Source organism: Ptychodera flava, chromosome 14, assembly GCF_041260155.1.
Source record: "Ptychodera flava strain L36383 chromosome 14, AS_Pfla_20210202, whole genome shotgun sequence".
In the NCBI taxonomy this organism is placed as follows: Eukaryota; Metazoa; Hemichordata; class Enteropneusta; family Ptychoderidae; genus Ptychodera; species Ptychodera flava.
In genome coordinates this window covers 13,788,462-13,800,740 of record NC_091941.1, presented here as the reverse complement: position 1 = coordinate 13,800,740, position 12,279 = coordinate 13,788,462, and the positions used below count along the sequence as shown (strand labels likewise).

The window sequence follows — 12,279 nt, the reverse complement described above, 5'->3', positions numbered from 1 at the left end:
CCATGCAGGAAGGCTGTAGTTGAATTCTATTCAGAAGTTAAGATTTATAGACTGCTGCTTCAGTGGAGTATACGTAGCAGTCAGATGACATACAACAGCGATTTTCACAGATACCGTTCTGCAGTCGTACGGTAAATATTTATCACGATTTTGAAACGTGTGCCTACAGTGCGGACGGACTGTTTTGGGGTTTGTGAGCAGTGACGTCACAAACCAGCACTAGGTTAGGCGTGGCGCGACGAGCGTTGCCAACGTTAGCGTGTGCTGGTACTATGGAGCTACGCAGCCAGTCGCTCACCCCGCCCGAACATTTCATCCCAGATCCCGTGATGAGAAACGATTACGTACAAGTTGACAAGGAAAAGACCAAATGCGCGTGCGCATGTACTCCGCAAAGGTCACGTAGCATTTCAGCTTGGGATTCCCCCACAACCAGGAAGCTACGTAAGCGCTATAAATAGAAAAAGGCAGCCATTGACGTTCGTTCGTTCGTCGAAATGAAGTAATACATGAATGTGCACCCGCCGCTAGATTCTCTAACAACAGCGTGGCAGTTGGCAGTTCAACCCAGGTAACAAGTTGAAAATGTCGGCCGCAGGCCACGCGCCCTGTGAATACGTGAAGCAAGGTAAGTGGACTCGTGTGATGAAAATGACTGCGCTGCGAATGCAGTGGTAAGGTCTATCCTGTTCACACTGAAAACAAGTCGCCTAGCGTAGCCAAACACTCTCGCCATACTCGTAGGGCTACTCGTGGATTTACGCTACCTTAGGCTCAATGTAGTACAAATGCACGTGTTGCTTTGGTTATAACTCGGCTGTCGCAAATAATATATTGCATGATGTATTCTCCATTTAATTTTGTGTATTCTGCACTTCTCCGAATCCCGAGTCTTTACAATCACGACATCAACGAATTCATATTATCGATAAACCAAATTTAGCACGTGTGCCATGTGTGGCACAGATATAGTCGAATTTCACTCAACCATGGACGTAGCTAGATTTATCATAACCAAGATTGCGGTTTGTCTATCGTCTTTCTACATTTCATAAATACAACTGTCCTAAAATTTGTCCACAGTTGAACTAATCCATGCTGAGGACGAGGATGACATTGATAGACAAGTCAGACCAATTGCACAAAGTATTGAAAAATACTGCAAACTCACATCCAAGGCAGAATTCGCCACACACTTCACATCAGGTAGGTTTATACTGTTTGTATCAAAGAATCAGCTGTTTCTGGTCAAAAGCTGAACGGTGCAGATAATTGATGAACAATGTTTTCCCAGGAGAAATTCCTGTCTCTTTATGAGGGCAGATACTGATTTAAACATGATTGAAAATCGATGGAGAACACAACAGTTGAACATACCATTGGTTATTTACGTGCTCATCATTAAAGAGTGCACTTACTGTTCTACATGTTTGTAAAAGCATTCTTTACGATTCGTTGATTTCAGTGGAATTTTAATCTCTTCAAAAATTTGATTTCAGCTTAATCTAACCAGCGAGTAAAACCAAGCCAATGTAAAGTATAAATATATATAAAAGTTTGAGAAATTAATGCCGAGTAGTTTTCTGACAGCTAATTTTTATTTTCTAAAATTGCTCATCCTATTAAAATGTTTGTCAGCTGAAGCCGGGCCAACCACCTGTTACAGGCATTTCCAGCACACTTAGAACCCTGAAGTTTATCTCATCATCACTCCTGCAAATTGATTTGGAAGTTGTTTCAAAAGTCTTTGCTTTAGTGGCACCCATTACTTAACTGGCAGTAAAACTCAAGGACTCTGGAAACAGCATGACAACTGTTAACAACAAACAGCATTTAGATGATAGCTGTGAAACAGTCAAGTACACAAACAGTATGGAGGATTGTTTCCCCCAATCTGATTATTTTTTAGTCTTTTTCATCATTCTCTCATTTGTCATATTTGTCATATTTCATGCACTAAGCATGAACAACAGATGTAAATGACTGCAATACACATTACCCTGAAAACTTGACAAAGTTTTACTAGCAAATGATAAAAGTGAGCATTCAACCTTTAACTTAGAAATCTATCAGGAAAGATAAACAATGTTTGGGTTTATTCACTCCAATAACATGTGCAACTGGAGCACTAGCTTTTAAAACAGTTTTCCCAAACCAATTACAGCAGTATGATTAAACACTCAGATCAATTTGATTGTGCCAACTGCAGTGAAAATGCATGTGTTTTTACTACTGTAACCTTCAGCCACTAAATTAACCCAATTGCTCTGAAGTTGGGTGTAGACTTGCAGAACTGAAATTGTTATCAGAGCCTCTCAGTTCACAGATATTTGTTATGGAGAGCATACCTTCTACAGATAGTCAATTCTCCCATGACAAGGCTGAGCGCACAGGCCACCATCATCACTCTCAGTGTAGCATGTAATGGGTACAGACTTCCAAGCATAACCTCATAATATCCTGAACAGCCTGACACACATGCTGAACACTATTGCCTACTGGGGTAACTATCATGTTAAATAAATTTGACATCGCAAACCTCATAGTAGAAATGCAGCCCAGTGATTTTAAACAGTCCACTGATCTAAACACACCAGTATTCAAAACAACAGAGTGATTATTCTTCTCATTGAAATTTCAAGATGAAGCTGCTTGCAAGGATGTTGTCCAGAGATTTCAAAAAGTAAAGGCTTCCACAACAGACAAGCAAAATGGTCCAGTACATGCAGTTGTTATGGTCAGTAAAAAATTTCTCAGAGTGATATGCAAAGACAGTGAGACCAAGAAAGCAGTAGAAGGTAGGTTTATGGGATATCAGTAGTTTCATGTTGGCATGGTTTTTGTATCACCAGTATATTAAATATTCAAGTGACAATCAATACTGTGCAAAATTGTATCAGTGACGTCAAAACTTGGATGACCCACAATAAACTTCAGTTGAACGACAACAAAACTGAAGCAATGGTGGTCATATCTCAAAGATCATCTCCAAAATTAACCCCTACCTCTATGCGTGTCGGGAATTCTGATATTCAATTTGTTAGAAATGTGAAAAACCTTGGTGTCACACTTGACTGTCACTTGAATATGTCGCTTCATGTTCAAAATATTTGTAGAGTCGCCTACATCCACCTCCGACATATTAGTTCAATTCGTCACTTACTCACTGTGGAAGCCACCAAAACTTTAATCTGCGCACTTGTACTTTCGCGCCTGGACTATTGTAACTCTCTTTTAGCTGGTTGTCCCAAATATTTACTCCAAAAGTTGCAGAGAGTGCAAATGCTGCTGCACGACTAGTGTATAAGGTCAAGAATCGGACTCCGTCCAACCTCTTTTGTGTTCGCTACATTGGTTACCAATTACATCTCGCATACAATACAAACTTTCAGTAATCTGTTTCAATTCATTTATTGGATCTGGGCCGCAATACCTTACAGACCTTCTTCAACAGTACTGTCCCTCAAGACAGTTGCGTTCTTCCTTTGATACTCGTGTACTCAAAGTACCTCGTGCTGTCACGAAAAGCTTCGGTGAAAGATCATTTTCCTATACTGGTCCTACGACTTGGAATAGTTTACCTGCAAATCTCCGTCATACTCAATCTTTAGCATCATTTCGTTCTACTCTTAAAACACACCTTTTTAAATCTCACACCTGATGAGAGTTCTTTTGTAGCCATGCGCCTAGAGCTCTGCGAGATTAGGCGCACAATAAATATCCTTTATTATTATTATTATTATTATATTAAATATTGTGTAATGAGCTTTTGTATGATATATATTGTGACTTTGTTTTCAGTGTGTTTGGTAAATTTTGAATGACAGTTTACATGGAATGTTCCATACTTGAGAAATCTCAATTCCCATTCATCAAGAGCTAAATCCCTTCTTCATCATTTTTTCCACATTTTCCTGTTGAAATTCCAGCAGGGACCTCTGTCTTGTCTTCTTCCAGGATGAGAATCTGTATCTGGCTTCCTATGTAATCTGCTGATGGAAAAATCTTGGTGTTTGACACAACAAGGAAAAAAAAAATAGGACATTCCTGTGTAAACACTATTTAATATGTCTCTCGTACTCATGTATATGGAGGAAAACATTCTCCATACTCATTTATGCATCAGACGTGTTGTCAGCAAAGTGGTTTCTTCACATTTCTTTTTCATGTACATCTATATTTCCTACAGTACTGTTGAGTACAATTTTGTTTTGACTACAGCTTGTCTACTTGGAGATGCAAATGGCAAAAGCTTTGCTGTTATTTGGACTGATGTCACAGAAAAGGACATTGGAGCATTTTCACAGGAATTGTCCAAGCGTTGGGAAGATAGAGCACACTTTCCAGTTATCCAAACAGCTCACTACAGACAGTACGACCGTGACTTTGCAGCACTAGCAGAAGGTGTCTACAAAGTGTGGAATGGTAGGTTGTCATTTTATTATTGAAATTTTCACCTGTAAAATGACAACTAACCAAAACTTGATGTTTGCAATGATGGTTGTAACAATCAGCATCTTTTCATGTAATTTCTGGGTAAAAACAATGGTTTACATGATTCAGTAATAGGACCATAAAGAAAGAAATATAACATCAGTTTTCAATTTAGATGCTTATTCTCAAAGTTCATCTCAATCTCAAAAGAAATCTACAAGCGCACAGTCAGTGTCCTGAAAGAAACCCAATTTCAAGATTTGATACAAAAAAACTAACGTTATTCATCTATACATGCAGGCTCAGGTACATATGTGGAGAGACCAAATCAGCCTCTGTCACTGAGAGAAGCAAGTAAAACAGGTAAATTATTGACTTCCCATACCATATGCTTTGATACTGTACCTATAGTGTGCCTTCATACATAGAGTGGGGAAAACTTTGAAGACATTTTCTGCAATACTGAGTGATATCATTAAGAATTGTCACTTTTTGTTGTACAGCCTTCATGGAGGATACTATAAGAAGCCTAACAAAGTTAAATGATGGGTTTGAAAAATGGCGGTGATTTTCATTGTACTTAAAAAACTTGTTACAAAAATTAGGGTTTTGAAATGTCATGAATCAATAGAGAGGTAATACCGATATTTGCACTATGTGTTCATGAAGCAAACTGAGAAAACATACATTGTCAGGGAATAAACTCTCTGTTGTGTGTTGTCAAAACTAAACTCTTCTCAGTTTACTGAATGTCAATTGTGCATGGGCATATTTTCTTCACAGTTGATCGTGGCGTATTGCATATTATATATCATACTAGTGTATGGCGCAAAATACTGCGATCTGGTTGGTCGAGACATGAAATTTAACTGCGACAATTTTAATGTTATGATATAATAGCAGCCATCTCAGCAATGGGTATACCCTCAATTTAGACCAGTTCACTCTATATATGCACTCACTATTGCTCGTGCACACATGCTGTGAACTGGCCTAAATCTTGTGGTATACCGCTGGATGTCGTTTATTGCTTAATTGTATTGCTGCAACTATAAGGACAGTAGGTTAAACCAGGAATTCAAATTGACCACAGTACATACAAAAGTATGAGCATTATGCGTACAGAAATATGTGCATTTCTATATATGTGGATTGGCACAAACTCTGTGAGGCAAAAGTTTCAATACATGTACCATTGCAGAAAACAAAAGTGATCAGGTTTGACCAAATGGAAAAGTATGAGATATCATTGCCGTGATGTCTCTCTCAGCACTTGGAAAGACTAGCTGTTTGTTATTGCAATTATTAGACCTGATCCAGTTGTCATGACTGCAATTATTAGACCTGATCCAGTTGTCATGACTGCAGTTATTAGACCTGATCCAGTTGTCATGACTGCAATTATTAGACCTGATCCAGTTGTCATGACTGCAATTATTAGACCTGATCCAGTTGTCATGACTGCAATTATTAGACCTGATCCAGTTGTCATGACTGCAATTATTAGACCTGATCCAGTTGTCATTACCACAATTATTAGACCTGATCCAGTTGTCATGACTGCAATTATTAGACCTGATCCAGTTGTCATGACTGCAATTATTAGACCTTTTCCAGTTGTTATGACTGCAATTATTAGACCTGCTCCAGTTGTCATTACCACAATTATTAGACCTGATCCAGTTGTCATTACCACAATAATTAGACCTGATCCAGTTGTCATTACCGCAATTATTAGACCTGATCCAGTTGTCATTACCACAATTATTAGACCTGATCTAGTTGTCATGACTGCAATTATTAGACCTGATCCAGTTATCTCTACAACATGGTAAATAATTATCTGATCTGTGAGTCCTGTGTTCTCGGTATTTATAAATACACTCTATTTCAGAATGATTTTACCACCAAGTTTTGGATTTGCATACCATCTAAAAGCTTTATGCATTCTCGTCTCGTTCTTGTTCATGACAGTTTCTCTTCTCTTTCCTTTTCTACATTCCAGAAACGATCACCAGGAGGGAGCCTGTGGAATCTCTGGATCCCACAGCTGTAACAGAACCTGGCTACTCGTCAAGTCCAACAGTATGTGCTGATGGCAATGAAGGTTTATTCATGCTGCAAGACAAAATGGGTAAGTGTTTTGTACAAGCTACAGTGTCTCTGCTTGCTCAGCAGCTAACTCCACAGAGTATTGCCAATAATTTCATTTGTGATCCTTGTGAACAACCTGCTCTTTTACAATGGTCCAGTCTGTGTGCATTTAATAGAAGTATGTTTGGTTGCATATGTTGCTCAACAAGTGTAGCTTACAAATGAAGTTGTAGGCCCTACTCTTTAAATTTCATCTCCAAAATGCATCATTCACACACATGGAGCATTAAGATAGTTCGCGCCTTGAAAGTGAAAGACTTGCTCAAACTTTCCTCAAGAAATCTTTAAATCATTGTGTTCAAAATGAAGAATAAATTCGGGGGCAAATTTTGATAGAGAAAAAAATAACTCAAGATTTACGGATGTCTTACACCAAGACCTTTAAAATGAACCCCAACAAGTAGTATATCAGAAAAGAATTGTAAAAGTTCGAGAGTCTGAATATCTGTCCCCAAGGCGCATTCTGTCTGAAGCATTAAGTCAGGGCAGTTGCAATCAACAACAACAAGACATACACAAAACTTTTAATAGTCACCACACAGAATATTGCAACCATTTTGCTTCATGCTGATGTGATATTAATCTTTCACCGATTAGCATCTCAAGAAGACAACAACACAGCTGCAGTCAGTCCAGACACTGGTAATTCCAGAGTGAAACAGGGATCCTCCCATGATAAGGAACCAAAATTGGCCGTGGGAAATGATGGCTGTCAAAGTTTATTTGACAGAGAAGACAGGCAATGTGAGTACTTAGTTGTTTCAGACATGCATGCTCATTTGTGAGTTCAATGTCTTTGTGCTTCTCCATGTCAATATTTTTGAAAGTTGATTCGACTCGGGATGACCTTGTCAAATTCTTTTCCTGCACAGCCTCCGATAGCAACAACCAAGGCCAGAATCTTGCCATTGACAATGGTGCTGGTGTGCAAGTGCCTGAGTCTGGTGAGGGAAACAGTGAGAAAGTGATAGGCGCTGATCCAAATCCCTGTCTAGGTGAGTGAAAAGTCCCCTTAGATGAGTGAATCTCATGGTGGAGGACATTACAGATGATATAAAAAATAATTTATTCATTATACACATCCAAGTATTGAAGTTGATTGTACTTTCACAAAGAGCTTACCACCTACAAAGATTGATGATTAAAGGGATATAGTCGTTGGAACTGCACTCAAAGGTTGTATGGGACCCATACGACCAATGGCAACAATGTATCCAAGGCACAATGGTGATTGATGACAGTTAAAACATGTCTGTCATAATCTATCATTGTATAATTTAAATGTTGCAGCTATGATGATGAGATGCATCTTGATATAGTGCAGGAAATACATTGTTTGTAAACAAGAAACCTGCACAGGCGCAGTTCTGATGACTATATCCCTTTAAATAATGGTATATCAAAATCAAATATTTCTTAATTTGTTGAATCATATTGAGATAGGTGGACACGGATATGAAAAGACAGTTACCCAAATTTTACTTGTTTCATGCATATACAGTCTCACTTCTACAATGTTTATGTGTTAACATTTTTCAACTTACAGACCTGTGTCATAAGGATGAAGATAGTTTGCCTGCACAGAGTGATGGATGTAGTGATATACAGTCAGCCCAACAGGTAATGCTAAAATAATCAACAGCCATGTTTGTACAGACATATTCCGTACATGTGTGTTACAGAAATTAATAAGGCATAAAGTGCACATGTAATATTGATGTACACTTTCATCCACTGTGACAATCTTACTTAACGTCTCGCTCAACTTTAATTTATCGAACTTATATCTTTGAGTAATCTTTAAAAAATATTTTCTGTTGTTTTATTGGCTTGTTTAGAAGAGTTGCATAAGTATTCTCTTGTGATGCACTTTTATAGGCACAGGTCATCACAACTTTGTCATATTTTGTTTCAGAATTCCATCCAAGCTCCAGTGAACCAAGATGACAGACCTACTCAGGCAACACCTGATGCCAGAGAGAGTGATAGCATAGGTGAGTGTCATGGAGGACTCTCATATCCATTAGTATCCATCAGTACAGTTTAATCTATCGACATTATACTTCAATATGATGGTGGCACTTTATTGTTTGCAACTCTGGCCCTCTGTACAATTACGACCTAGTTTTTTGATGACATTTGTGTTCTCAGAAATGTGTTCTATGATTCAGTGTGAAGCAATGATAGTGATTACCAGTATACGTGTTTAAATTTTGGTGTATGTCATTTGGTTGTGAAGATTCGGTCGTCAATATAAACTTTGCTTTCATGTATTGTTATTGTACAGTATGCATCTTCTGCTCATCTGACCATTTAGGTGTGTCAGTTAACAAGTGTTGTTTGTTGACGTGCCCATTCCATGTTTTTTCTGAACACAGAGAGTGACCAGCAAGATTCCAATCAGGACCAATCCAATAAGGTAACACTCAAAATGTGTGCCTGTATTCAGGGCTTTTTGTGGAGAGTTAATTTTGTAAACCTTTATTTTCTCAAGTCAGTGTACTTGGGTTTTCCCCAACATCATTCATAGTCAACAGTAGAAATATCATTGTATGGTGTACCTGTCGCAGCCAAGTGGTAGAAGTGAGTGTCATTGTCACCGTGCACATTCTATCACTTTTCATGTCACTTTTCAGCTGATGAATGCAAACAACACACATAGGGGTTATAAACAGCAGATGGCAGTATTGATCGGTAACAGCTTATATTAGACTTCTCAGATTAGCATGTTTGGGAGAAAATAATAATTTATGCTACTTGTGCTTATTTTACCAAGAGAAAATCTGTATTTACCACCCAATAAGTAAGCTTACCATGTATAGCCTTTAGAATTTTACAAAACATGATAAAAGTTTGATACTGGTTTTGCTTAAAATGCAGTGATGGGAAAGGTATACATCATGCAGGTTCAGGGGCCTGATGTTCTAGAACAATTCGCGTAAGTGAGAGCTGCGCATTTAAAACACTGAACTGTTCACTGATAATGATGATGCTTGCTGTTGCTACATCACTGTATAGCTGCTTAGACAAGCTCTTCATAGTTGTAGGTTCATGGAGCTGGTCAGCAAAACGATCAAAATTGAACTGAGGCTGTGAATTTCATCTCGGAATTCAAACTATTTTGAACTCTCAAAGAAGGCACAAGATCAGGAAGTTAGGAAGGGTGGAAACCAATTTTCAACAGTGTTGTTGTGGGATTGTCTGTTTTGTGCCTCTTTGGATGTCAAACAGTTATTTGTTTGTAATACCTTCTGATTTCCTTTGCTGCATTTTTAGAGTACAGAAGATTCAAAGAGCCACCAAGATAGATGCAGTGATCCAGACTGCCCATCTGGGTCAGATGGTATGTTTATCATCATTTCTTTTTTGTGGTGTCAATTTGGTGAATGTATTGTCTATGGCTTGAGGGTAACTGTACAGTTTCACACATAATTTGTCAATGACATGTCAACTCTAAGAATGTTTGATAATTTCATATTGAAAAATGATAGTGAATATTTGATTTTTGGTATGCCATTTCTTTCACATTTCTTTATTTAAACTTTCTCCTACCTGCAGTCCATTTTTGTGCAAATTTTAAGCAGTGTCAGTCTGCTATTTGACTGTTTTTAAAATTTCACATTTTTTTGGTATCGACAATTTCATTTCAGTTGTTCCGGAAAATCAATTTTACACTTCAAAAGAACCACTGATCAAAGATTTAGATCAGGACCAGAGAGAAGAATTGATGATCCTCCTTGACCCGCCGGCTGCCTGCGTCAAAGATTGGAGACATCTGGCCAGTAGGAAAGGGGTACCCAACAAGAAAATTACGTACTGGGAAAAGAAAACAGATAGTGGTACCATATCATATTTGAAGTTTTTGGAAGCGAAATACCCCAACTATACAGTAAAGCAATTCAAAGCAGATGTGAAAGCTATCCAACGGATGGATGTTTTAGATCTTTTACAAAACTTTGATTTCAAAAGAAATTAAGAGCCTGAACATTTTCACCTATAATTTCAAATACTGTAATTAAGTTTCTTGAGAAGGAGCTGCTTTGACAACCATGTACAGCCACAGGTCAGCTCCGGTGCTTTTGATTCATTCAGACAGTTGCCGTTTTATAATGCAGATATCCCTCATTTCTCTATGGCCACATTTTCGAAAGATTAGCTCTCCTGAGCATGAAAGACCATGCTGTCAATAACTTTGAAGTTAACACTACACACTGAAGATGATGTACACTCTTTATGAATTTGATGCACACGCAAGAATACAGTGATTAATAATGTCATCTGTCAAATTCCACCCGATGAAATGCTGACAAATTTTTATTAATGATATGCCCTTAGTTAGCATTTTTATGAGGGAATAATTCTGTAAATTTACAACTGCTACATACATTTGTACATTTAATCATGTTAGATACTATCTCCAGTGGTTGTATGATCATGTCCTTTTCCTTGTTAGATACTGTCCTCTCCTTAAACATTGATTTTCACAGATGGCCAATTTTTATTAATACATTGCTTCATATCAGTGATTTCTTTTGTATTTCAGCAGAATATTGACAAAATTGGCTATATTAAGTACATTAAATGAAGAACATTTAATAACAAATGAAAAGTGTTATGTTTTGTGATGTCTGCTTGGAACGGTGTTTGTTGCTAAAATTTTCAAGCAGTGAATCCAAAAATTGGAAAAAAGTTTACATTCATACTTGACCTGACTTTGGTGTAAACTTTGTGCCACCATAACATCGCAGTGATCATAAGACCTATAGTGCAACTATATGACGTCAACAAGGATATTTGAAGTCTAATAATAGCTGTGATGGGTGAAACTTTACTTATGAACATTTTTTGGTTATACTGCTCTACTCTTTGCATTGTGCATGAAAATGTGAATTAAATACACAAACGTGTATGTAATAGCTATGGGTGAAACTTTAGATATGAACATTCTTTGGTTATACTGCTCTGCTCTTTTGCATTGTGCATGAAAATATGAATTAAATACACAAACGTGTATGTACATATGGAGAGAGATTGAGAAACAAAAGGATTAACTATATTCAAACATTTCACTGGTGTCATACATAATAAATAATGACTTGCATATGTGTTTGTTATCTTAGAGCATTTGATAGAATCCCATGTCAACTCCTTTACTTTAGGCACAGCATCTCAAAAGTTTTATCCTCTTTTGTCATAAGTTTTGTTTCCATTTCAAGTTGAACACATCCATATTATTGAAAATTTTGCTCAAAAAGATTTAGGGTGTGAAAGAGAATATGGGCATGCTGTTTGGACAACCTATGCTTTTACAACAGGTACTGGTATAGGGTGTCATGTTCCCTGTCATGAGTCGAGTGGCCATTATTTCAACACCCCAATGTGTACAGCATCAGTACACAGTACACAGTCTTCAAAATTATACATGTACTTCTCTTTCTATTTAGTATAGGAGTATGTTAGATAGACAAGTAAGGATTATGTCCACAGATATGAAATATAGAAGATCACTTTATTTTCATCATTTCTGCACTCATTAACACAACTGGCCAAGAAATGCCCTTTATCACTGTATTATATCATCTGTTTATGTCTCAAAACACAAACACAAAACGAATGGTCCATCTTGAAATAAATGTGACTTGATGCACTGATGGCAGAAAACATACTTTTTTTCAGGAATTCAGAGAAAAA

The 12,279-nt window shown here is 37.5% G+C and overlaps 1 protein-coding gene across 1 annotated transcript; it reads left to right on the top strand.

Annotated features, from left to right (window-relative positions):
• The first annotated feature begins 250 nt into the window (after positions 1-250).
• LOC139149441 (uncharacterized) lies at positions 251-11,197 on the top strand. Its single transcript, XM_070721213.1, has 13 exons — positions 251-628; positions 1,084-1,206; positions 2,643-2,798; positions 4,222-4,425; positions 4,735-4,797; positions 6,440-6,568; positions 7,186-7,332; positions 7,461-7,583; positions 8,135-8,208; positions 8,504-8,582; positions 8,967-9,007; positions 9,865-9,931; positions 10,239-11,197. Exons 1-13 carry the CDS (start codon positions 586-588, stop codon positions 10,562-10,564), a joined length of 1,575 nt encoding a protein of 524 aa, XP_070577314.1. The 5' UTR covers positions 251-585; the 3' UTR covers positions 10,565-11,197.
• The last annotated feature ends 1,082 nt before the right edge of the window (positions 11,198-12,279 follow it).

Coding starts and splice junctions, on each gene's coding strand:
- LOC139149441 (XM_070721213.1), top strand. CDS start 586: ATGTCGGCCGCAGGCCACGCGCCCTGTGAATACGTGAAGCAAG. Junction 629..1,083: donor CTGTGAATACGTGAAGCAAG/GTAAGTGGACTC, acceptor ATTTGTCCACAG/TTGAACTAATCCATGCTGAG. Junction 7,584..8,134: donor TGATCCAAATCCCTGTCTAG/GTGAGTGAAAAG, acceptor TTCAACTTACAG/ACCTGTGTCATAAGGATGAA.